The sequence below is a fragment of the Saccostrea echinata genome, unplaced genomic scaffold (genome assembly GCF_033153115.1).
Source record: "Saccostrea echinata isolate AGI-Se365-2 ecotype Australia unplaced genomic scaffold, CSIRO_AGI_Sech_v1 ptg000029l, whole genome shotgun sequence".
Classification (NCBI taxonomy): domain Eukaryota; kingdom Metazoa; phylum Mollusca; class Bivalvia; order Ostreida; family Ostreidae; genus Saccostrea; species Saccostrea echinata.
Genome location: NW_026889778.1, coordinates 15,373,973 through 15,401,889, shown reverse-complemented (window position 1 = coordinate 15,401,889; position 27,917 = coordinate 15,373,973). Strand labels below are relative to the sequence as shown.

Here is a 27,917-nt window from a genome sequence, read left to right as displayed (position 1 = left end):
GCGTTTGCTGCACTCCCGATTTGTATTGTTTTAATGGACTTTTAGCTTGATGACTGTTTGTTATCTCCATATTTCATCGCTCCTATTTAAAAGGTAAATATATTTAAATAATATATCTGAGGACTTTTTATTATATTTACATGAATATTATTTAGTGTGGCATTGATAACAATGAAAGATATACTATCTGAGAATACCAGCATGTAGCTCTCAGTAATAATTACCCTGTACTTTTTTCTTGTTGTTCCTGAAAAAAAGACTTCATTTTTTTAGAATATATATTCCCATGAAAAGAACTTGGGGAAACTGTTGTGGCCACGCTTTGACCTTTGGGCCATGAATTGAAGAAATTTGAATCTACACAACCTGTGAATGATATTGAATGATGAGGGTTCAGATTCTCTTGAGTAAAAAGTATCTTGAAGATGTGTACACAGGTATTCCCATGAAAGACTTTAATCTACTAAAGTAGACCCATCCTGCCCATCGGGGCTTGTTTTGATCAAACTAAAATTTTCACTATGCCAGGAAGTTTACATTTAATCTGGACAAGTGGTTCTTGCAATGAAACAGTTTGAAGAAAGTCAAATTCTGTAAGTCTTTTGTTGATTTTCCCTGCGTGTACAAAGAATGTCAAGGAACTTTATCCTTTAAATCTGGAGAAGTTGATAAAATTGAAAAAAAAAAAATGACGGACAGAGGGAGAAATAACAGACTTTGATTAGAGAAGCTCAGGGTTCTCCATGAGCTGTTTTGCTGTGTCGGCTTCGACACAGTAAAATTTTCCCCAACACAGCAACGATTCAAATTTTATGCGTGCGACACAGTAAAAATTTTGCGACACAGTAAGATCTGTGACAATCAGAAAATCAAAACATTAATTCTCTCAAAATGATACTTTAATCAAACAAATCTACCGCCTTTCAATTTTAAGGCAGAGCACTTAATTCTCTTAATTAGGGCACATTGCATTGCTTCATTTTGCATAATCAATTATCTCCTAGACCCTAGAGCTCTCTGGACTTTCGCATGAAGGAACAAAGACAAATAAATCGTCACGGACAGTTAAAATTAGACTTCTATGTAACCGTTTAATTGCTAGTTACATTTTAAAATATTATTTTAAGATTCATTATAAATATATGTCTTTACTTCAGAGGTACATTTCTAGAAATATTTTGGCACTATGAGTCAAAACATCGTACCGTAATCATTTAATTGATGTTATGTACTGTTGAAGGATTTAAAGGCACACCCTAAAAGTATTTTACTATTCTAAAGTTTTTTTTTTCAAATTCGGTAATTGGATTAACTGACAAAAATCACGGCAAATTTACTTTCAAAGATGGTAAGTAATTTGATTGTATCGACCAGAATTTCTTCTGCACTTCCGAGCATTTGTAAATATGAGTTTTAAATCTTTCAAAGCATAGTATGAAGAAATTCAGCAGGGTCGGTGATACTCGGGTGAGCGTTATGGCCAATAGGACTCATGTGTTTTACTTGAAAATGATTACAAATGAAAACTTTCATCAGAAAATATAATCCAGGTTAAAAATGAAGACTTTCATCAGAAAATATAATCCTTCCATAAAAATATTTAAGAAGTGAATTTAGTAGCTACCGAAGTTATATTGTACAACCTCAGGGGTTGGGGCAGTATACGCTTTATAAACAGCGAAGCGGTTTATAAAAAGGCGTAAACTATTCCAACCCGGGATATACAAGTATAACTTGGGTAGCTATTAAATTCATTCCTTATAATTCAATTTTCCATCATTAAATGTAGAAAATAATATTTTGAACGTAACGTCAAACGGATTGATGTGTTTTTGACGTAAGTCATTGTGACATAGGCAAAACAGATTATACGATATAAACTATACGATATCAACTAATTTTTTATCCAATCAAATGAAGTGTTACAACCAAAATTAAATTATTTGCTTTTAACACACTTGAGAAGCGCGAATGAGAGTTTGCTGCCTGTCCGTCAATTGTTCATTCTTTTTTACTTCTTCAGAACCACAAGATAAATTTAATTTCTTTGAAATGTTGGGAAAAAACTCTTTTACGTAGAGATAATCAGAAAAAGACTAAAAGATATTGACTGTCTTCAAAAATATTTCAACACAAGAACCACGTGGCCAGGAGAGATGATATACTGCCGAGTTGGGGTTAAATAATATTCATTCAATAGATCGATTCAAATTTGTTGAAGTTCAGATTCTGTTTAAGGGATTTATGAGATTCAGCAGATTTGTTATTGTCATCTTTTGTCATAACCCTTTGCTAGATTAGGGATTAAAAAATTATAGGAAGAACGTCACACAGGTGAGCAAAATGCTTATAGGCTTTAATGTTTCTATAGAAGTGGCAGCGGCTTGCACAACAAGCAGGAAAAGGTATATCGCACAAAAAGCAAGAAAACTTTGTTTGCCATTGATGAAAGATCAGAAAACATTTTTATATGCAATATTTTTTCAACGTTTTAGTGAGCAAATGTGTTGAGAAAAATTTTCTTGGTTCGAAAAATAAGAAAATGAAAAATTAAATTAAATTTCAATCAAAACAAAAATGTTTATTCATTTTATTTAGCACTTATGCATACCGGAAAATCTCTACAAATTATTACATTTTCACAGGTTTTGAAATTATTTGTCTAGGAAAGAGGATAAAAACACAAAAGAGGGCAGAGATGATAACTTCTTCATACTAAAACAATTCTGCCATATAAGTGGGTCTTTGTTCAATTTTTTCAAAGTATATCTTCAAAGTATTCGTACAATGTACATAATTCTGTTATTTAAAAAAGAAATGGAGCAAAGATCCACGTTACCTTAGAAATAGACCTTTATTATAGAAGATTTGTTTCTTTTTGAGAAATCTTTGAAGTTCAGTTACACATTCAAATGTTATATCATACACAAGATTTAATTGCCACAGCCTATTAAGAGTTGATTCACAGTTATTCACGCAGCACTTGGTGATGATGATAGTCTATTTAATTTGTAAATTTTAATCAATTCTGCTCAGTATTTTCTTTTTGACAAATTTTCTTACTGGAAGAAAGTGTCATCAATCATGAGATATTAAATGCTTAAATGTCATTCAACAGCAATTGCTGGATGCAACCTCTAAAAAGTGTCTAATGCATCGATCGGTGGATCTTCCTATAATTTAAAAAGGTATTTTAAACCGATGAGGCCAATAAAGATTCCTTACAAAAGAGTTAATCGAAAGTAACTACTGTTCCGGTACTTTCAACACAGTAATTCGACTTTTTGTTTTTAGCTGTAGTTTTTCTAGCACCTTTGTCATATTTCCACTTGTAAAATGAATATAATGGAGTTGTTCCGAAATACATATACCAAAACACATGAAGAATCAACAACAGGAATATTTCCATGAACAAAAAACACATCCATATATTCATACGATCTCGTCTTGCACGATATTGATCCAGGATCCGATTAATGATCAAATTCAGAGCATCCATTATTTCACGGAACTGTGTTTTAAAATTTGTCCTTTTAATGACACAGGTATTTTAAACGTCACTTGGAAAAAACCAAATAGGAATAAGTTTTCTTTCGTTTTAAATATCAGAGTTCTCTCAATGCAAAGATTTTAAATAGTCTTTAAACTTGAAATTAAAATTAATGCATCTTAAGTCAATACAGTATAGAAAGAAAAAAGATTTTCGCTTGGTTCCTGTTGTATACGTTGAGAAATGTTAAGGTGTCTCCAACCTCATACTTTTAGTAGTGTACGCAGCTATGTTAAGGCTTCCCGAAGCTTTAAAATGCGCTCAAAACATAATATGTCATTGCGAGGTCGGTTTTGGTTTTAATTTATAAGTATTGAACTTTAGTACTTCCAATTTATATAAAGGGTTTCCTCGGCTATATATTAGCGTATTTGTTATGATATCACATGACTTTGTTGATCACGTGACGGTCATTTATAATTTTTTGAAGTGTTTCATATAAATCGCTTCGGCGCAGCTGATTAACACAATAATTATAAACATTTTGTTATATAAATAAACTCATCGTATCCTTGTGTATCCGAAATGTGCTTGGGAAAAGTCGTAGTATTACTTGGGTACAAAATATTTCCTGAGAAATTCAACTTACCTACAAATTTGAGGGTATTTTCCACACAATATCGTAATCTGTATTAAAACAAAGCCAACACACACTTTTCCCAAGCAAGATTCAGTTAGAAAACAACCTCTTCTTACAGATTTCCACAAAAATTCTCAGATTAATCCTCATTAATCACCTGCGCCAGACTCTTTTACACACACAAAATAAATTCTACCTCCAACCACGGGTATAAAACAGTGTACATTTCAAAAGTATATTTTTCCTAAGCATTTTGAACATGAAGAATTTCAATCAAGGGTAGGTACACTCTGTAAGCGGTGTATTTTTAAAATATTCGGACATATAAGACTTAAAAAACCTTTAAGGACCCGTGAATTTTGTAATAGCTATTTAGCATTTTACATGCAGTTTGAAATAAAGTGTTACGTTCATGACACTCTCCCCGTCATAACACCTCAAGTTTGCAGTGACCTGACGTCATTTTCCATTATGACGTCATATTTTGGTAGTTCGGAGATGTGAAGGCACAGAGTGCACTGTCATATTCTACGGGAAGCCTTAACCTACCTGCGTAGAGTAGAAACACCAAAAAAAAAAAAATTCCACAAAATATCGTTTTATATAATGAATAATAAATAAAATGTATATGTCACTTCCCTTTTTAAGATGTCAAAGGTATACGTCAGCATACAAGAATATAACAGAATAAAAACTGGTTGAAATAATACATTGTAATTTTAATCCTGAACGTTCCAACTAATTCTTACTTTATAAATATCTGCATTGCAAATTATGGATAACAGGGAAACTATTTCACAATAGAAATATGATTTTAAGGTAGTCCGATCCTCAGGTTCTGAAAATCAGCTTTGAAGTAATTGAAAATGCTCACATTTATGTCTCTGATTTCACATATTGACGTGAATTTACCCATGGTATTTCTTCAAAGTTCATCATTTTGGTTAATCATATTATATAGGGAAAATTATCAAATGACAGTAAAAAGCTGGGAATTTGCCATAGTCTGTTTCTTTTAAATAGTATGAAAAATGTGCTTACAGGCCTTTCTAATAGATTTGCATGCTTTTGAAAAGGAAAGGGGAGGACGTGTTAGAGCGGGGTCCTTTTTTAAAATTCATATGGTGGAATTGCATTATTTCTTTGAAAATCGTCTTCTTTGCTCCTGTGTACTTAGCAGGTAAACTTAGTACATAATTATGATGAGCAATAATGTTTCTTCTATAGATACCACAGAGTTTGACACATCTGTTTCATATTTGGATATTTTACTTGAAAAAGACGTTAATGGTATTCTAACAATTTCTAAAATGAGGTAAATTATTGACAAACAAGTTAATGAAACAAGAATATCAGCAGCCTCGTTTAAAGTCATCATTTTGCAAGTTCTGTGTTCGATACAATGACCTTGTCAGCAAATACAATTTATCATTTAGTCAAAACCTGACTGACGTTTTTCATACTAATCGTTAGACCATTATTTACACACTGAATTGTCGACGGATTTTCCGTTATTTCCCGATCATGACAAGGAGCACGCGGCGGGTGTGACCGGTCGGCAGGGGATGCTCACTCCTCCATGGCACCTGATCCCACCTCTGATGTTTTGGAAGTCCGTGTTTGCTCTGCTCCTATTTTGTATTGTTTAATGGACTTTTGAGCTTGAATACTGTTTGTTATCTTCATATACTTTATTCCAAAACTGTGAAATTCATTGCCCCAAAGTAAGAGGTTCTGGTGTTAGGGGAGGGGGCTCTATATGGATTATAAAGTGAAAATAAATTCTTTGAAAATCTTTTTCTCTGCACATGGGTATTAAGCATATAAATCAAGTGCATAGTTATGATGAGCAAGGGTGCCCCTTCGAAAATTGTGAATTCCTTGGTGTTGGGGAGGGGGACTGTATTGATTATATAGTAATAATGCATCAAATCTTCTTATTTTCTCCTGAGTATTTAGCATATAAACTAAGTGCATAGTTATGATGAGCAAGGGTGCTTCTACCACAATTGTGAAATTTGTGGCCCAGAGTAGTGGTTCTGGTGTTGGGGAGTCTGTTGATTCTATAGTTAAATTGCATTATGTCTTTGGAAATCTTCTTTGCTCCTGGGCATCTAGAAGTCAAACAGAGTAAAAAGTTGTAATAAGCAAGGTTTTTTAAACCAGATTTTTGAAATTCTTGACCTCTTGGTGAAGTGTTCTGGAGCTGGGCAAGGCTCTATTTATATATATTCTTCTGAAGTAGAACATTTATTACCTTTGCTATTCACTAAGATAATTAAGGTTAATAATGTATTATATGTAGTAATTGAAAGGTCAATTGAATGAGAATTATACAAGAATATACAAAAAGTACTTTCATAGTTTTAATAGTCAGATAAACTGATAAATAAAGATAAATAAAAATGAGATAAAAAATAACTTGTCTTATTAAATATTCTTCAAAGAACAAGAAGGGCCGATGTGAGGAGGGTTGAGACGCAGTTTGTAAAAGTGCTTAAGCACTATTGTTTTGTGATAGTGACAAGTGAGGAAAGTTGAACTACTTTAAGATTTGTTACTGAGTACTAGACTAATTATTTTGTTGATCCCAGATCATCAGGTTTCTCTTGCTTTCGGGCAACATAGCTTCATCTATCAGTTTATTTTGTTTTTGTTATCCTTCTATGGATCCATGACATTGATATGCTATACTCAGGTGACTGTTAAGCCCCATTGCGCTTCTTGTACATGTTTGAGTACAGAGGAAATCAAGACATGTAATTGATAAAATCATACCAAATAAGTTTGTTAATCTGTTTGTAGATTATTCATCACCTTTTGGTGATGTGTTGAATACACATGAATGAATATAATTTTAATACATTCTGTCTTACAAATTGTAACCCTTCAATATTTTATACAAAAGCAGTTAATGATAGAAGGATGACACCTATGTATACTGTAAATGAACTTATGATTTAGGACATACATATACATGTACTAAGTTTCCACTTTGTGTCTTTCAAGCTTGTATACTTCCATTTAATTCCTCCCTAAGCTAGGCCTCTCTGTCTGATTTCTAGTTTTATATCTATTCCTTTATTTGTTACTTGATATTTAAATCATCATAGGTAGTTTACACAACTGTATTTTGTTATATTTACTTTCAAAATAATAATTTCACAGCTGAACCCCCAAAAGCAACTTAGTAAAATAAGTTGAGAAGCTGGGGTTGTCAAACCAAACGTTTTTTGTGTTTTTTGAAGAATTCCAAGCCATATGGATAGTGATGCACATACTTTAATACATATTTTATCTAGTTCAATAGTGTCATAGAAACCCCAATAAAATTACATGGACTTGTAACAGCAGGACAAAAGCTGTCATAATTACGACTTACGACTACTGTATTGATAATATGATCAACTTTACAAGTTTTTTCAAGATTTATACTACGGAAATGTACGAGCATATATTAACAATATAAAGTTGGTAAGCAGCATAATAGGCCTATGATTTAATACAGTATTCTTCTCGAAAAATGAAATTTCAAGACTTTTATCAAAGACAGGATAGTATTAGCTATGCAGACACTTAGAGTGGTAATACAGAAATATATGGGGGTCCTTGAAAAAATGAATATTGGGCGATGCATAGTTTTTATTGCAGTATTGTATATTTTATAGTTTCTATAAATATCTTGGGGTTATTTGGGTTATTGGGGTTTAGGAAATTTAATGCAGTATTGCATACTTTATAGTGTCTGTGATATATCTGGGGTTATCGGAATTTGTTGTAGTTTTGTATATCTTACATTTTTATGAATTATCTTGGGTTACCGAAATTTTATTTTGTGTTGTTTCCTTGATATTTTCTGTGATTTACCTGGGGTTATGGGATTTAATGTATCATGTATACTTTATATTTCTTATGATATTTCTGGGTTATGGATATTTATACAGTATTACACCATTTACGGGAATTTAATGTTGTATTGTATACTATATGGTTTGTGTGACTCATCTGGGGTTATTGAGGTTATGGGAAATTACTGCAGTTTTGTATACTTAAAAGTGTCTTTGATATTTCTGGAGTTATTGGGTTTGTGGAAAAAAGTATTATTGTATTCTTTATAGTTGCAATGATTTATCTGGGGTTGTTGAAAGTTACGATAACTTAATGTAGTATTGTATACTTTATAGTTTTTAAGATTTATCGTGGGCTATTGGAATTTTATAGAGTATTGTACAGTAACACATGACATTTTTATATATATCAGAGAGGATATTACAATTTCTGAAATATTGATTGCTTAGCATTTTAAAGGAATTATGGAGTATTGTATACTTGACATTTTTTTTTTTTTTATGAATTATGACATTTTTTATCTAATGTTTTAGCTCATATTATTGGAATTTATTGTAGTACAAGTGACATTACCTGTGATTTATGTAGGGTTCTGGGAATTTATACTATTATTGTTATTACACAACTTACATTTTCTCTGATTATCTGAGGTCAAGGGAATTTAATGTAGTATTGATTGTACACATGACATTTTCCATGATTGGTCAAGGGCTACGGGAAATAAATGTAATATTGGTCAAGGGCTATGGGGATTAATGTAGTAATGTATATATGTCATTTTCTATGTTTTCTCTGGCCTTGTTAGAATTAAATGTAGTATTGTACGAGGGTTGTTAGGAAAGTTAGCAGACTGCTGACCTAACTTTTTTTACTTAACGTCATTTTCTATCTAAAGAGCTGGGTACGTTAAGACCGATTTACGGCCCTGTAAAATCGGCAAAAATTAAACGCACGATTACAATTTATCAATTGTATCAATTAACTGTTAAAGTTAATGTCTTTTAAATTCAATTCTGCATTTGAAAAAAAATAATTTAATACCATTATTTATGCAAATGAAAACCATATGAACCTTTCTCAGTGAAATTTACTATGGGACATTACATGTAAATTAGTGACGCAATGCATTGAAAAAAATGGCGTCACAAAGAGCAATCATGTTGAAAATATGTACTTGAAACAAATTATTCAGTCTTCGCAACTATGATAAATATTCAATCAATATTTACAGCGTGAAAAAGTAATTTAACGACATAAGTTGGGATGGTTCAGACAACCAATTTACATTTAACACTACATGTACCTCCAATTAAAACGCGCGTCTCCTTCATAGTGGACATTGACTTTAATTGACTTCAAGAAAAGATTATTTTTAACATTTTTATTGAAAATCATCAGCTTTCTTAAGTATGTTTTATTCGTTTTCAATTTATATATGTCTGGGATTCATGAATGTCAAAAGACAATAGCTAATGATTGGGGCGGGGAAAGGGGAAGGTAGATGGGAAGCTTGGCGTATAGCAGTCACCATTTGAACATTTCTTTTCAAAACTTGTTATCATTGTCACTGTATTGTTGCAGATTTTTATTTGACAAAATTAATTATGTCAGAAAGGATTCTAGTGTTTTATCGCATAATCAGGAAGTGTTTTATATATGACTAAATACTTCTAAATCTGCCACTTACATGTATTTACACTTATTACTTATATATACATTTATCATGCTGATCGGAATATTGACATCATTGTTTTCAAGTAAAATAGGGTTTAATTTATAATTTACAAGGAATTTTAGATAATTATGTTGGCCAAGTTTATAAGGCTTAAAAAGGTATACAGTGGTGCGCTCTTTCGGCATTTTCTACGAAAATTTAAGTGAAACATGATACAATCAACTTTTTTTTATTGTCTATAAATAAAGATAAGCTGTTCCCAGTTCTGTAAGGAACACAAACATGATCTTGCATTACTTGCGGACAAGACGCCCCCCTTTCCGCTCCATAATCGATGATTTAACTCGTTAATTTTTTTCCCCAGAAATTGTTTTCCTAATACATTTTTAACGCATTCCAAGTCTTGAAATGAAAAAAGAAAAAAAAAAAAAAGATATTACTCTATAGATATTTATCTGTATAAAAAACGAATGCACATATTAACTACATGTACACTATTGTTAATCTTGAAGTAAGCGAGTATTTTTAAAAGGATTTTATCCAGATTATCCATGAAATAATAGTAATATATTTCATATAGGAAAGATGTTTAGTATTCCAATAGATGTTCATCGGGGCTGGAGGAGCGTCCTGTCCAATATCACCTCTGTGAAAACGGCGGTGCACATTATCGCTAAATTTTAAAGATTCAACGTCCGTCTATGATGATAATCCGTTCCAGAAAAAAAAAAACAGATTAAAAGTATTTTATCGTTACTACAAGGACAAATGCACAGAACTGCGAAGGAAATGCCCCAGAGAGTTAATGTATCCAAAGGAATTGATAAAATTATCATAGTCACCGAAATATATCAAATATCTTACCTACGGTTGTGTAACATGTAAACATAGGGAGGAGTTCTAAAGATGAAATATATGGAGATAACGAGCAGTATTCAAGCTCAAAAGTCCATTAAACAATACAAAATAGGAGGAGAGCAAACAAGGACCTAGAAAATCTGTATCTATTTTAATGCAGTTTTTGTCTTAGTAGATGACTAGATGTATCGTCTCGCAATTCATGTCAGCAGTTTGTTAGGTATATTTTTTAAGATTTTTTTTTAATCAGATACTAACATGTAAAAGAAACATAATCAAGCTAGTGTTATAATCCGGGAATGGCAAGGATAACTCTATAAAGAAGCAATGTGACGTGTTTTGCGTATTGTTCCCACAAGTAACAAAATAACATCAGATTTCGTATAATTTGATAACTGAACTAGAAATAAAATCTCTATGTATCTTATAAAAAGGGACGTAAAAGTGAATTTTGATTCTTCTATGTGAGTGTTCTGTTATTATGCATTTCGATTATTTGTATTTTGTCTCTATGTAAATAAAAGTGGATGGGGGGGAGGGGGGTTACTGATAATCAAGTTATACATGTACTGTAACGAGTAATAAAAAAATCATATCAAGAATTTGATTTAAAACTAAATATATCCCTTTCAAATTTCCTTTGGCTCCCCACTCGACGGTGACCGTTGATCGATCTTTTACTGATCGATATCAATGGAAGTGTCTGCCTTTTCATGCTGCATTGCTTTGAAGACGACATGCGCATATTTTCATAGCTGACGTGGATAAACTGTAAATGTAAATCATACACATAATATTATATCCTTATTTTTATATCTTTTAGTTTTAGGGAATTATGTCCGTTAGGGTGTACTACAAGCTTCTGAATCCCTTCCCGATAATTCGTGTGCATTTCTTGTCGAATTCACTACACAGATTTAGGCATATAATTTTCGATTTTGTTAATCAAATAATGAGTATGTACATGCAAAGTACTGTGTTTGTCTCTAAAATTAAATTATTAGCATTGGCTATATAAAATATTTTGTTCATCGAAAAGTGGATCTAAACAAATCGCACACCCTTTTTCTCAAGCCTTCGGAGATTCACGGTTTTTATTTGAAGCAAAATTTTTCAAGGTCTGTAACGCAAGTTATGATAAGGCCATTCCAAGTTTTGTTTTTTTTTTTTTTGTTTTTGTTTTTTTTTTTCTATGTGCAGTGTACGCAGACGAATTGGTTTTGAGGTTATGAAATTAAAAACAAACACAAATCAAAATTGATAAATACAAAGCTTTGAAACACAAAGTTAACTCAAATTAAAATCAACACATACGAATCTCTGAAATGCATTTTACTCTTTTGGGATTGACATCTCTCTTTTTTAAGTGGTGTATTAATTTTTTTATTTCAATAAACTAGTAGTTTAATTAAGTTTTATGGCGAGGAGAGGTCTCAAATAATAATAAGAAATTCTAGGACTGTTCTGAAAATGCTGCGTTTTCCCCTTTTGGTTTGTGTGTTTTCTCGGATAGGAAGATAGGTTTTCGAATTTCGGATGGACGCTAAACAAAGAAAAAATTTGGAATGGCCTCATCAATCAGGACTCCTATAACCGGTCTCATCTTGTGGTTTTAACATAGAAAGTGATTGTGTGTAGGTATATTGGGAATTATTCCTGGAAAGTGTATTTTACATGAACCATGCAGTAAAGTGGATCCACTGGAATGAATAAATAACGATCTATAAAAGAAATCCTAATATCAAAGAAAAAAAAATAACGCACTTTAAGACACCTCGTAACCCCGTAATAGTGAGTGATTTATACATTTATCCCCCCCCCCCCCCCAAAAAAAAGAAGAGAAGTTATAATAGGGCTGCCATTTGTTGTTAAAAAGGGGTAGAGGTGTTGATGGCTTTTTCATTGCCAAAAATCCAGTTCTGAGTACTTTATATGGAACGTTCCAATTTTCTTTTTAATATTGATTCATGTATCTTTAAAAATTTTAATGTAACTTCATAGACAATGCGGAAAATGATTGAAGAAATCATTTTTACATAAAGAAATGATAAATTTGATACGAGCACAATTTTAAAAGAAGTAGTACCTTGTCTCGTCTGTATGGATGAATCAAGCTTCATTACTTGTCTAATGAAATCGTTTGTAATAAAATTATATTTTCCTTAAAATTATTATACTTCTTCCAGCTATCAAAGATACATTACGGTGAATTGAAATAAAAGTTCAAAATTGTTTTCTGGAACATAAGGCAGGTTAAAGTAAATAGTTTCCGGTTCAGAGAATTTACAGATTTCTTTTAACGTAACGTTAAAATCAGTAACGCTGTGATGACGATATCACGTCAAAATTTGTAATTTCTAAAGAAAACTCCCAATTTTTCGAGACGTCTGACGGAAAAACGGTTTGTGATAATTTAAAAAAAAAATAAAATGATTTTGAAAAGACACATCGTAGGCATGTTTGTAAAAAAACTGAAATCAAATTTGGAGACAGAGCCGCTCTGTTATACGTAACGTACCCAGTTCTTTGGTAGAAATGTTGAATGATAAATTCAAATAATGCGTGTTTAAATTTTTAAAATATTGTGATTTATTTCAAACTTATCCAGAATTAAAAACTGTAAAATCGGATCGCGGAGTACGTCAAAATTTAGTAAATTACAAACAATGCACTAAACATATTCTTTGTAAAATGGAGCAAAAACTAAAAAATCCTAGACGTCTTGATTAAAAACTGTTCATATTCCAGACTATATGGCTCAATACTTTGCTTTGTTCAAAAGAAACCAATATCAAAAAATAGATAGTCCTCATTGACAACGACAAAAAAGATGACACTTTAAAACGTCATATACCAGCAGTTAACGATACAATTTCGTGTTATACTAGGGAAAACTCCTGAATAAACTATGAGAGTTAATGCTGGAAGCAGGAAATATGTCAAAAGCGAGTCGTACATGTGTGTGCAAATGGCACAGGTGGCATTTGAGTGATAGAAACTCTGTATCGGACGAGGATGATCTGTGTAAAAATCTAAACAAAAACTTTAAATAGTTGGAACGTCATGCAAAAACATAGGCGCTTCACAGTTGCTGATCTTGTGAGAGCACAGTTAAGCGGTAAATACTGCATTTTCACAATATATTCAAAAGTGCCCTGTCACGTGCATAGCGCAGTGGTTAGAGCGTTAGCTATGGAAAGCCATAGCTGCCTTATGTGGTTATTTCATGAGAAGATGGTGCTTTTTTATGTTATGCTGTGGTTATTTTTTGTGTGAAGATGGTGCTTTATTATGTTATTCTGTGGTTATTTCATGAGAAGATGGTGCTTTTTTAATATTATGCTGTGGTTATTCCATGAGAAGATGGTGCTTTTTTATGGTATGCTGTGGTTATTTCATGTGAAGGTGGTGCTTTTTTATGTTACGCTGTGGTTTTTCATGTGAAGGTGGTGCTTTTTATGTTATGCTGTGGTTATTTCATGAGGTGGTTTTTCATGTGAAAGTGGTTTTTTTTATGTGAAGATGGTTTTTCATGTGAAGGTGGTTTTTCATGTGATGGTGGTTTTTTTATGTGAAGGTGGTTTTTCATGTGATGGTGGTATTTTATGAGATGATGGTTTTTCATGTGAAGTTTTTTTTTTTTTTTTTTTTTTTTTTTTTTACATGAGGGTGTTTTTTTTATATTTAATGTGAAGTTGTCATTCGGAACTCCTCATATTTTTTGAAGACCGAGTTTAACACTGAGTTTAACAGCTATTATCTCAAAATTTTGAAAGTAAAACAAATAGTCGATGTCAATAAAATCATTTTAATGCATTATTGCTAGTTCCTCTTTTTTCCATACGCACTTGGTTTCATAATGGTGTATTTTGTTTTTTGTAGGTGTGTCTGAATACACTCAAAAACATAAAAATAAAAAAAAAATCACTGAAATTAGCACGTTTAAATAATGTAATATTACTCTATATAATAAGAGTGTAGGTAAGACAGTTGCCATCTTCGGAAAATCTAGAGAGGTCAGAAACTGCAACAAACTTGTTCTCGTTATTCCGGGACGCCTCTACATTTTACTGAGTTAAAAATTTTGGCTTTACCTGAAGAAAAATAAAAACTTTCAGTGCTAGGTATCAGGATAATTTATGCGGCAAGTTCAAATTGGCAGACAATTGAAAGGCGTTATTCAATCATTTTCAAATGTAGATTTCACCCGAAACCCTGCCCGAAACTGGTAGGAAAGGTGAAAATATTGATTAAAATCAAGTGTGAACCAAGCCGGGCACCACGTAAAATCGAAGGTTGCAACTGTCGTACCTTCACTTTTTTTTAAATAAAGTAATATGACATTTTTAAAACTTGCTTAGAACATAATACACAGAATACACCATCCTGAAACCAAGCGCCTATGGAAAAAAGAGGAAATATGATTTTAATTATATTGATTATTTGTTTCACTTTCAAAATTTAAAGATAAAAGCAATTAAACTCAGTGTTAAACTCAATCTTCAAAAATATTAGGAGTTCTGAGTGACCACCTTCACATTAAATATAAAAAAACACATGAAAACCACCATCACATGAAAAACCACCTTCACATAAAAAACCACCATCACATGAAAAACCACCATCACTTTAAACACCACCTTCACATAAACAACCACCTTCACATGAAAAACCACCTTCACATGAAAAACCACCTTCACATAAAATAACCACAGCATAACATTAAAAAGCACCACCTTCACATGAAATAACCACAGCATAACATAATAAAGCACCATCTTCACATGAAATAACCACAGCATAACATAATAAAGCACCATCTTCACTTGAAATAACCACAGCATAACATAAAAAAACACCACCTTCTCATGATATAACCACAAAAGGCAGCTATGGCATTCCATAGTAAGGTGCTGATCCTTACATGACAGGTTTGAATCCCGATGCAGGATGTGGAGACTGGTCCTTCAGTTGAGACCATATAAACTGATGTCCCTTGTCGCAGCTAGTACTACAATGTAGCAGAAAAAAGATCCCTCACTGCTCAATGGCCCTGAGTGCTGTGTATAGGTCTAAATTTGCAACCCTCCACTGGCAAGTGTTGCATCTCCATATGAGGGAAAAATTCTTGAAAGGTCGATAAAGAAATAACAAACAAAAATGCTGAATGCTGCAAGAGATTTGTATTTTTAGTTGTTGCAATTAAGGCAAACTGTGTTGGACTACTTGTAACTACATGTAGGATATCTTACTAAACATTTAATATTTTGGTATGAGGTTAGTTAACAAGAGGTCAATGGACCACAACATTCACATGAGTCAATATGGTCCTGCTTTTCTCCATCAGCAGATTTTTTACATACATGTACTTATGTAAAACTTTGATCCCTATTGTGATCCCATCCTAGCCCAAGGCATAAATGTTTATTAATGTAGCCCCACCCTACCCCTGAAGGTCATGAATTGAACAAACTTGAATCTATATTACCTTAAGATACTTACATATCAATATGACTAAACATGGCTTTGCTGTTCTTGAAAAAAAAATTTAAAAGATTTTTTTCTAGCATATATGCGTATTTTAAAATCTGATAGCACATTGTGGTCCCACCCAATACCCACAGGGGTTAAGATTTGAACAAACTTAAATCTGCACTACCTGAGGATACTTTCATATCAATATGACTTATTATGGCTTTGCTGTTCTTGAGAAGATTTTTAAGGATTTTTTCCCTATATATTCACATGTAAAACCTTGATCTCCCATTGTGGCCCCAACCTACCCCAGGGGTCATGATTTGAATGAAATTAAATCTCTAATACCTGTGGATGCATCCATATAATTTGATATAAATATGACTAATCTTAGATTTGCTATTCTTGAGAAGATTATTTTAAAAGTTTTTTTCCTATATGTTCCTTTTTGGAACTTTGATTGCCAATTGTGGCCCCACCCTATCCCTTAGGGTCATGATTTGAACAAATGAACAAATTTGAATCTGCACCACCTGAGGATGCTTCCAGACCAAATTAACTAATCATGGCTTTGCTGTTCTTAAAGCTTGAGAAGAAGATTTTTGAAGATATTTATATATATTTATTTAAATGACCCCATTCACTTCTTCATAATTAACATCCCTTGGAATATGATGTGGCTCTTCTTTTGAAAGAAAAATCTTGAGCGTTTGGCCATTCATTTAAGGATAATCTGTGCCAAGTTTTGTTCAAATCTGTCCAGTGGTTCTGGAAAAGAAGATAAAAATGTGATAAGTTTAAGACAACCATGACAACACAGATGATAACAACAGACAAATTTTTAGCAGAAAAGATCACTTGAGCCTTTGGCTATTTCTTGCACAAGATTCTTATTAATTTATATTCTTTTTGACAATGATTTCTTGGATATCAGGAGTGACCCCCCCCCCCCCTTTTCCCTCCCTTCCCAAGTAAACATCAGCAATGGTGGGTATGAATAATTTGGGGTGCTGTCTCATCACTGAGAGAGGTCTGATTCAGGAAAGCAAAATTGTAATCCAAGTACCTCTGTATTCAATCAGGAAAGAAAAACAAGATTATTAGTAGACTCTGTTTTTTCTATGTAATTACAACGGAACATACATGTATTTAACATAAACCACAATATTATAAGTACCCAATAAATCCAAAGTTACTTAGTACAAAAAAAAGAAAATTTAATACACTGAAAAACATTAGAAGTATATACAACATACATGGTACATGTACATACATGTGTATGTCAATATTTGTAACCATGTGATTGCACAAAACCAAACCAGAAGAAGGAGTCTAAGATAGACTGTCTATCACCAGAATCCATGAAATCGAAGGGCCTTGTGTAAGATATAGAGGCTTTATTGGGCTTCTGAATGTATCCACTCTCCCTCAGGCTGTAGTAATCCTCCCGTTCAATATAAAGGTATGTAAAAATAATCTGAAAACAAAAAGATTACAAATCAGTTCACCTGAGCTGGCTTACTGTTGATGATACATAAATACTGGATTTATTTGACAATTAACTTTTGAATAAGTAAACCAATCTTAAAGTTTATTGAGTATCAAAAAATCACTGGTCTTGTTGACAAGAAAAAGAAAGATAACTCTTGCTAAAAATATGGTCTGACTCTGTACCATTTACATTCTCTCAAGTATATCACAGTGACAAGCACAGGAAATAGTACAATACTTTTACTTTATTATACTTGAATGCCTGCCCTACTGCTTTTCCATCCTTTATGATTGTTATTGACTAAGAAAACAATTAAATGTGAAATAATCCATGGGAATAGTTTGTTTTTTTTTTTTTTAACTTTAATCAAAAAACTTTTTTTTTAAACACATTTTTTAAAAGGTGCAAAAATTTCCCTGTAAACAATAAATCATCTCATTCAGGGAAAGTCTGCTCATTGATTATCAAACTTGAATTCTCTGTATTCAAGGTGGCTTTCAATCAAATGTGGATGAAAAAAAGATGTATATAGTGGTTTTATAGAAGACTTTGAAAAAAAAATCTAATAAAAGTTTACCAACACATTACATCAAATTATAGTTTGAGAAAAATAACAACTGAAATCTCATGTTACCATAAATGAAAATACAAGTGGGTAACTGCATGTGCAACTTGTTTACAAAGGTAGTGAGAATTGAAACCATCTATTGAAGAAATTAAATGTAGAGAGTTCACTGTGTATTTATGTCACAGGTAATTTGTTACTCTTGCATTTTTGCCCAGTGCTTGGATGTTGGTAAAATAATGAAATTAAAACATTGTGTATGATAAATATCTTAAATTAGTCCAAGGAAATGGCTTGTGTAGGGTATAGACAACTAGACCTACAAGTAACAAGCAATCTTTTGACTTGTGCTTCTGGAGAAGGAAGAAGTTTGAAATTTTTATAAAGTGCTGCCAATAACCAAAGCCTGAAAACAGGGGTAACAGACAAAATCTAAACAGAAGATCTTTCTGTCCTTACCCAGGTGAGCTTAAAATATAATTATGGAAGACTTACTTTTGTTCCAATACATAAAAGTCCCACTACATAGGGAAAGAAGAATGATTCAATTGCTTCCATGATCAGTTTAATTCCATGTCGACCAAGAACATTTTTTCCAATATGTTTAAATGTAAAAGTCTCTTCATTATATTCTCCTGTAAAAGCATTATATGGCTTTACCTGAAAAAAAAAAAAAAAAAAAAAAAAAAAAAAACTTTTACGATGATCTCAATGATAAGGATAAGACAGAGCCCTCACTTCAAATAAAAGTTAACATGGTGGTAGTACTAAAAGTAAGTGTTTTGACCGACATGAATGTAGTCTTATAAATTATAAATTACAAAACTCTAAGAAGTTCAAGGTCAATAGTAGTAAGGTATATGTATTTCACCTGTTCAATCTCTTTCCACATCTAAATATGAAATGAATCACAAATCTGACTTCCTTTTAACAATTCTATCAGCCTCCAAACAAAGAAATGATGTATATTTGGTCTGTTATTTGCTGTAAACGAACTTTAACAACAATATTTTTTATGAATCACCAATTTGCAAATTGGAAACCTGGCAATGCATAATACAAGCAGTCAAGATTTCCTGTATCAGAAACCTTTTAAAGCCTTTCACTGTTTTGTAACCATAAATATCCAAGAGCTGGAGTTGCTGGCAAATCTTGTTGCTTTTTTTTGCATACAAAGTTATAATAAAAGCTGGTTTAACACAAACTTCTAAGAGATTATTTCTTTCTTTATTACCTCTGTCACAGTGAGAATCTGTGATGTCTCATTTGCCATTGTTGTATAACGAATGTCTGGTATTCCATGAACACTTGAATCCTTAATACCTATGGCATCACAAACGCTACTGCCAGTCCTTGACAAATAATCAAAGAAAAAAAAATATTTATGTTCTGAATGTGCATTTAATCACAATTACATTTACTGCTACAGTCAAACCTTAGTACAATGAACTTGGTAGAATCGCTTAAAAACTGAGAAAGAAAATATGACATTGAGGTTTAGAGGTAGTGATGGGAATCGGTAAGAATATCATAATCGATGATCAGGTTACTGTAACTAACTAATTATCAATTATAATCGGACATTTACAAAGTTTATCAATCTAGTTAATTAAATGGTAAGAATGGGTAAATGACTTCATTCTGTGGTGGTCAAGCTGGTCCTTCATTCATTTTGTAGAACTTAAGTACGTCCATACCTGGGAACGTGCTTTGTTACCGTTTATGGATATAACTGTCTGTTCATCTGCGCCATTACTGTACACAAATCAGTTAATAGACAAGTCACTGCTGGAATATTTGGCTTAAAAACTATGACGTTTGTAGAATAAAGAAATAAACCGATTAATCGGAATAAAAATTTTGTAATCAAGCACTTGGATTATGTCAGCAATCGACTGATTTTCAATTATAATCGATGATTGGAACACCACTATTTAGAGGTAAATTCATGATAGAGTCAAAACCAAAGATTTACTTTTTAATTCATATATGGTATTCAACAAATCAGTGTTCAAGATATTTAAGTTAACTATGCATGTTCTTCAAGTTACCTTGAATCAGATCATGGTCATATTTATTGGTCATGGGTAAATTTCTTGTTAACTTTTAATGTTCCTGAACTATTTAGAAAAGGCTCAAAGAATGATTTCATAGTTTCCCCTGACCTTGAGCTTGTCAATGTGACCTTGAGTCATTGCTCTGGTTGATCCTCAAAATGCCCTGACTCAGAGTTATTAGATACAGTCAAATCTTGTTAGACGTTAAAAACACCGAGAAAAAATTTGGTTGGGACTGCCAGATCACTTCGACTTATCCCTGCTATTTCGAGATATTGGTGTTAAAGATAATGAAGGTCATTTGTATGATAATTAATTAATCAGAGTTTACAAAGGAATGTCTTGATTTTATATCAAATACTTACTCTGGGTGAAGGAAAAAAATTTTGGAAAAGGCCATGAAGAGGTTTGTGTATCTTCCTTCTCTCTGTGGTTTGTCCCATCTAGCAAGAAGGGTTAAAAGGTACCTCCAGAAATTCAGAATGTTAAATCTCCATATGAAGAATAATCTCATTCTGTAAAAAAAATGTTAAAATATGCAGTTAATAAAACAAAAATATGCAGGTTTAAATTATAATTATAAGTTTATTGAATTCAGCATTGACTGGCAGGAGTTTATCAGTACATTAACTAACATTGCAACAATTTCATTGGCTATCACATACATCAAGAATTGTCAAAAATTAAAGTAATTTAGCTGTGCTTACAGGAAAAAAAAAACATTATAAGTTTGATTTTGCCTCCTTCCCTTCCATTATAACTGGGCCATCTATTACTTGATTGTTGTCTCTTAATGTCAAAAAATTAATTCATTGCTTCAATCAGCTTAATTGAAATTATATAACTGAAAATCTAGAAACAAACTCTAATAAAGAACATCAGTAATAATTGACCTGAAAGACTACTGAAAGTAAAAAAAAAAATCTTGCTTTTTGACAACTTTGGTTAAAATTGATCATGTTGATCCACTGGTTCTCAAGAAGTCAAAATGTAACAAAGCTACATGTAGTTCACAGACGGTCAACTAGAACGGACGGATGCGGCAGGATGCATGTCGAGAACTGGTGATCAGATAAGCTCAGGTGAGCTTAGGTCATGCAGATCTAGCATCTGAAGCAAGTCCAGTAGTGTGCATCCTTAGATGTATCATCCATGCAAGTTTTGTCATTATAGCTAGGGCTTATAGTTACATGGAAATGAGACCTGCTACAAAAACATTAAATTGGTCATTCTTTGGCTGAAAATGCAGCATTTGAAACTTGAGGTGTACCATGACAGTCACACATACTGCATGTCGAGGCATCATCTATGCATCTCGGATCAATATAGTGCATAGAAGGACTTAAAAAGAAATCTGCTCCAAAAACTTTCCTCCTTGGATTTCGACCTGGAGGGTATTACGTAAGCTCCCCCATCTTCTCTTAAGGTGAGTAAAAAATAAGCGAAAAAAGTTGTTGTTATAAAAAAATCAGGATACATGTAATTATGCCCATGATTACTGAATGTGCCCTACTCTGTGTAATTTTTTAAAGTAGATCTATTTGAAAATTTTGTAAGTTGAATCTAGCTGTGTAGAGGTAGAGAATTAATATTAAATACATAGTTTTAAACAATGAAGAGTATTATGCCCTTTTCACACGGAGAGTTTAATTCGCAGTAAATTAATGCGAAGTAAAATGATGCGAATTAAACTAATGCGAATTAAATTGCGTTCACACGACAGCTTATGCGAAGTAAACTAATGCGAATTATAATTTTATTTCTACAACAAGGCTACTCAGTGAGGCTATTATGACGTCATTTACAAATCACGTCATATTGTGCAGAGCAGATTATACATTTGACATAATGTCATAGTGTCTGTACATATTTTAGTGATTAACATAATTTTCCTTTGTTTTTCACCCAAAAATATCACAAGTACCTATATTTGACATTTATCAACATTTGACAATTCACACGGAGCTAATGCGAAGTAATTTAATGCGCAATAAACTAACTCGAATTAAACTAATTCGCATTAAATTCTGCGTGTGAACACAGATCAAATTTGATTCCCAGTAACTTACGTTTAATTCGAATTAAACTCTCCGTGTGAACAGGGCATTAAAGCTGTATGTAGAGTTCATATTAAAGCATCCATTGTACTTTGTACTGTAATATTTAGTTTTTCAATGACGTTTACTTTTTCTCATCTTCCTGCTTAACCCTTTCATCCATTCCTTGTTCATTCACAAAGTCTTCAATGGTCTTTTCCGTTGTTTCCATTGCATCCTTTATCCCACCCCCTTTATCCTTTTCTAAATTGCAGGAAAATGACCATTTTTCTGTAGTTAGTTGTTTTAGAGTGTTGCAGATTTTAGGCATTTTGCCTAGTGTACGATCAATGTTTACAGTTTTCAGCTTTGACATGAACGTTTTCAGATCTGTTGCATTTTCGCCATATTTAACTCCTAATGCGGTAAGGTGGTCCAATGTCCAATCAGTTGCCTGAGTTGGAAATCTTTTGTTCTTTTTATACGCTGAAGACGATTCACTTCCAATGGAAGATAAATCAGAATCAGATTCATCGGAATCATACACGTTACTTTCACTTTCAGCCATGATTGTTACATTGAGGTTGCACAACGTTTCGACACCACGACATTTCGCACCTCCCCTTTAACATGCAGACACATTTATAGACATTCTATTTTTTTTTCATTTTTTTACTTAGTTTTTCCTAGTTAACTACTAGAGCTTTATTAAAAAACTCTAATCACACTATCACACTAAAGTTAAAAGCTTAAATCACATTTCAGATATTCGATGCCGATCGAATTCAATAATGTATAGCAAAAACATCTAAACTGACTTAATGGGAAATATATTAAGAAAAAGCTTTTAATGAGGAGGATAAACAGCACGCGAAGTGTGATTTAAGCTTTTAACTTTAGTGTGATAGTGTGATTAAAGTTTTTTAATAAAGCTCTAGTAGTTAACTAGGAAAAACTAAGTAAAAAAAAAAAAAAAAAAAAAAAAAAAAAAAACCACAGCACGCGCAGTGCGATTTAAGTTTTTAACTTTAGTGTGATTAAAGTTTTTTGATAAAGCTCTAGTAGTTAATCTTTTTTGAGTTTTCCACATGTAAACATATAGTTCGGCACTGTCTGTTTACTAGTACACCTGTCCGTTACCTTGACTGAATATTACACGGGATTTTCAGTTAAATGGAAAGAGAGAGACACAGAAAGAGAAAAAAATGGAATGTTTTGGCGACACATTTTTCGTATAATTTGTTTTTTTTTTTTTTTTTGCTTCAATAAGAAACGTTTATATTCAGATATTGCTCATTTTCGAGCATTTTCATATAAGTCTCCTTGTAAAGGATGTACTCGGATATTTCAAAAGAAATGACCTATAAGAGAGAATAATTTCTCGGTAAAAGTCACATTTCAAAATCAATGTTCATTAATTAGTTGTTAATATCAATATTAGTTAATTTCTACCATATACTCTTATATATGTACGCTAATTTTGTTTTGTCCAGCACGTCTCTTAAGTATTTTACATAAGAATACGAGGGTTGTATATAAAGTTCTTAAAATTACCCTATAATTTTCTTAAAAATGACCAAACTGCCAAATGTGTTCAATGTCAACTTGTGTTCAATATCAATTTCGCCTCGATAGTCCTGGCCTTGGGAACTTGAATCTCTCAATGTTTTATTATACCGATACAAATGTAAAATTTAGAGGATTCAGATAGCGTGATTTTATAGCAGGGACCCAGATAGCATGACTATGTAGGGCCAACGTTGGTAAATGGTTGTACAGTTTGCCGATGGTTGGCGTTGGCTAGACAACGTTGGACCAACGTTGGACCAATGTTACCATGTCAGTCTTTTCCTTTAGTAGCCAACCAGGTTGGGATTCTCACGTTTGCCCAACGTTGGTCCAACATTAAGCAACTCCTTTTGCTACATTGTCTACGGTCGTTGGGATTCTAAAGTTGGCCTAGCGTTGGACCAACGTTTGTAATGCAACCTTAACACACTTGATTATTTAATCTGGTAACAGTATGTTTGGCCAGTGGTAGCATGCGTTTCCTCTACATTGGTCCAACGTTGTCCCATCGTCGTTCTGCGAACTATAGAACGATGTGCATATGAATTGGGAGTATTACATTGGGTCATTGTCGGCCCAATGTTTGCTATGCCATTAAAAAGATGCATGTTTATTTAAGCTGGTAACAGTAGTTGGTCCAGCGTTGGCCCAATGTTAGCATGAACATGGTCACTGTGTGCTGGGAATGTAATGCTGGCCAACCCAAGGTGCATTTCGGTTTCATAAAAATTTATTATCAAAAACTGGCTGTTAAAAGAGGAGAGATTATTTTATTAACTCACTGAATTTTGATTTAAATTGAAATGAAAAAAAAAATCTACCAGAACCCAAGTTATGAAAAAAAGCTATCAAATAATTATTTAAGATTATAGTAATATACGAAAACTGCAAGTAGAAGTTTAATTCCACACAAAATAATAAAGTTGAGATCCTATATTTAGCGTCTTGGAACTAAAGTGTTGTGTTTAAGAACTCCATATAATTAGGTCAGTGGTGAAATTCACTTGCTCAGCAGGTGACTGGCCGGTTTCCTAGGAGACGTGCATCTTAATCAGATCTTGCAAACTCAGAGCGGTCACTTTCTTATATAACGCCCGCACTGGAACAAAGCATACTTTCTTACTCAAAAAAGAGAAAATGGATTATTTTAGCCCTTGAATTGTAAGTAAAATTGTTATGTGTGATAGATAGAACTTTATGCTTTGTTAAAACTTAACTTACGCATAATGTAAATTTTTTTTAAAGAAGTTATTAAAAAAACCCACTTGTTTCAAAATGTTCATGTATATTTACTAGTTATCTGTTTGAAAGAAATAAAATTTATTTAATGATATGGTATTTTTAACATTCATAGCAACTGGTGGAGAAAAATCCTCTGTGTCATATGGCCTTTGATGCAAATTAAAGTATTTTCCTGAAAGACATGGATTCTAGCATAAAGAAACAACAATCGCATGGACAGGAAAAAGGAGTGGACAATTCAGATGTGATATGGACAGGAGAAAATGCACAATTAATTTACATTCCTACATTCTACAAGTTTGAAATAGTGGATTCCTATACTAGAGAAATTTAGAAGTGATTATATATTATTAATAGTGATGTGGAATATACTTAAGAAAAACATTTGAACTATCCCTTCCCCCGCTGACTGCATTCAATAATTAAGATTCCTTAATGAAAGTGACATGAATACTCTAAAACATTAATAAGAGGAACAAGTTGATTTTCTGAAATTGATTAATTTCATTGTATTGAAATGATGGAAATTAAAACAAATACAGGAATTGTGTTGTACTTCTATGATTGAAAGCCAATCATTTGCCATGTAAGTTGAATGCGTGTCCAACGTTGGTCCGATGTTGGCGATACGATTACTATATAGGCCTATATATGTACCTTAAAAAACGTTGACCCATTGTTGGCCTTTCGGTTAAAATGCGACATTCATCGTTGGCCCAATGTTGGCCCTACAATTACATGATTACATTACTATGTTGGGCCAACACTGCGCCAACATGTTGGGCCAACAAAGGGCCACAGTGCACTTAGACATTGCGCCAACGTTGTTTGCCAACGTTGGACCAACAAAGTGTGTTACGTTGGACCAACGTTGTCCCAACGTATGCATGCTATCTGGGGATTAGCTCACTGAACTATATAACACACGGGGATTAGTCCATTCACATATCATACCAATATAAAAGCAAAATCTAGAGGATTACAGATAACCGGGAATCAGCTTTTGATGCAGGGATTAGCTCACTTGACTAACGCACGGGGATTAGTCCATTCATAACAATTTCTAGGGAATTAGTCACATCAAATGAACTAATGTTATATAGGGAAAAAATCAGTAGAGGTATAATAACATAATTTATTATATCTCTACTGATTTTTTTTCCTATATAACATTAGATCATTAGATGTGACTACCCAGATAGCAAGCTAACATTGGGCCAACGTTGGGCCAACGTCATCGGTTACATTGGGCCAATGTTGGCAAATGGAATTGGCCCAATGTAAGTTTGCTCATCGGCCCAATATTGGCCCGATATGTTGGGCCAACGTTGGCCCAATGTAAAGTGTGATTCTACAGATATTGGTCCAACTTTGAGCCAACATTGGCCCAATGAATGCGACATTGGGTCAATGTTGGGCCAACGTCATTACTTACATTGGGCCAACGTTGGCAAATGACATTGGCCCAATGTCAGTTTGCTCATCGGTCCAATGTTGGCTCGATATATTGGACCAACATTGGCCTAATGTGCAAGTCATACACACATTCTGCAAATGAACTAATCCGATCATCTCTACAATCAGAAAAACAAATCTACCTCCAATCCTATGCTTGAAAATACAAGTTAGCTAAAATACATAAAAAATAATATCAAGCTTGTTTAACTTCTTATATTTAATCAGAACAAAATAAATTATTAGTGATGGAATTAATTGTTTCTACACAAGGGAATTAAGCAAATGAAAGTATAAAATAACAAATGTATTTTGAATACTAGAGCCGAGCTCGTTGCAATGCAACGAATAGGTCTTCCGTCGGAGCTCCGGACAGGACATAGCGACCTTGAGTCAAGGGCATGCAACATTTTAAGGTTATAAACAATCCTGTAAGGGTATCAACTTGCAATGTTTCAACAGTAGAGAGACAGTAAAGGAATGTAGAATTCCCCTGTCAGTGAACTTGAACTTGTCCAAGATTATAGATTTTTTTTGTATGTTGTTTAACGTCCCTCTCGAGATATTTTCAATCATATGGAGATGCCACCATTTGCCGATGGAGATCTGCAAATTTTGAACTATACTCAGCACTCATGGCCATTGAGCAGTGAGGGATCTTTTTCGTGCCAGCACCTACTGCCAGACGGGACCTCGGTTTATACGGTCTCATCCGAAAGACCCGACTCTGCGTCCCACAGTGGGATTCGAACCTGCGACGTAAGGATCAACTCCTTACTCCACCACTCTAGAGCAGACACTCTTACCTCTGCGCCACATGGGCTACTAGACCTTTTTGAATTTTACACTTTTTATATCAGTGACCTTGAACTTGACTAAATGACCTATGATAAGGTCAAAAACAACCTTTGAACAAATTATGGGCTTCCAGTGATACTCATTGACAAAAGGTATACCTGGAAAAGAATATTGCACTTTTCTGTCAGTGACCTTGAACTTGCCAGAAAGACCTAGGATCAAGGTCAAAACATATCCTTGGATCATAAGCAATCTCTGTATGAAGTAAAAGCTTCCAGTGATTTTATATTACAAAGTTATAGCATGGAAAAAAATTAATATTTATCTGCCAGTGGGACAAACCCATCTTAAGCAATCTGAGAAAAAGTTTCCTGTGTTCCTCCCACCCTTTATAAATTTATAATCCAGGCACAAATTTTGCAACTTTTTCTGCCAGTCTAGTACAATGTTATCTCAAACCGGTGGATCATAAGTAATCTTTGTTCCAAGTATGAGCTTTCAAAATTATAGCACATACAATAATCTTACACTTTTCTGTCAGTGACCTTGAACTTACAGGAATAACCTTGGATGAAGGTCGTGGCAAACCCTTTTGTCATAAACTATTCCTATATCAAGTATGAGCTTGCAGTGACTCTCTATTACAAATAAATGGGTCGGACAAAACTGCTATTTTACCAGTGACCTTGAACTTGCCGGAATGATGTTGGATCAAA

At 33.2% G+C, this 27,917-nt stretch overlaps 1 protein-coding gene across 1 annotated transcript; it reads right to left on the bottom strand.

Moving 5' to 3' along the window:
- Positions 1–17,098: 17,098 nt before the first annotated feature.
- LOC133195017 (uncharacterized) lies at positions 17,099–22,705 on the bottom strand. The gene is made up of 5 exons (XM_061330905.1): positions 22,287–22,705; positions 20,467–20,616; positions 19,279–19,396; positions 18,540–18,704; positions 17,099–17,464 (listed from the first exon to the last, which is right to left on the bottom strand). The coding sequence occupies exons 1-5, from the start codon at positions 22,703–22,705 to the stop codon at positions 17,270–17,272; spliced, it is 1,047 nt and encodes a 348-aa protein (XP_061186889.1). The 3' UTR covers positions 17,099–17,269.
- Positions 22,706–27,917: the final 5,212 nt, after the last annotated feature.

Coding starts and splice junctions, on each gene's coding strand:
- LOC133195017 (XM_061330905.1), bottom strand. CDS start 22,705: ATGGCTGAAAGTGAAAGTAACGTGTATGATTCCGATGAATCTGATTCT. Junction 20,617..22,286: donor AAGCAGGAAGATGAGAAAAA/GTAAACGTCATT, acceptor TTTTTTTTACAG/AATGAGATTATTCTTCATAT. Junction 18,705..19,278: donor AGATTCTCACTGTGACAGAG/GTAATAAAGAAA, acceptor TTTTTTTTTCAG/GTAAAGCCATATAATGCTTT.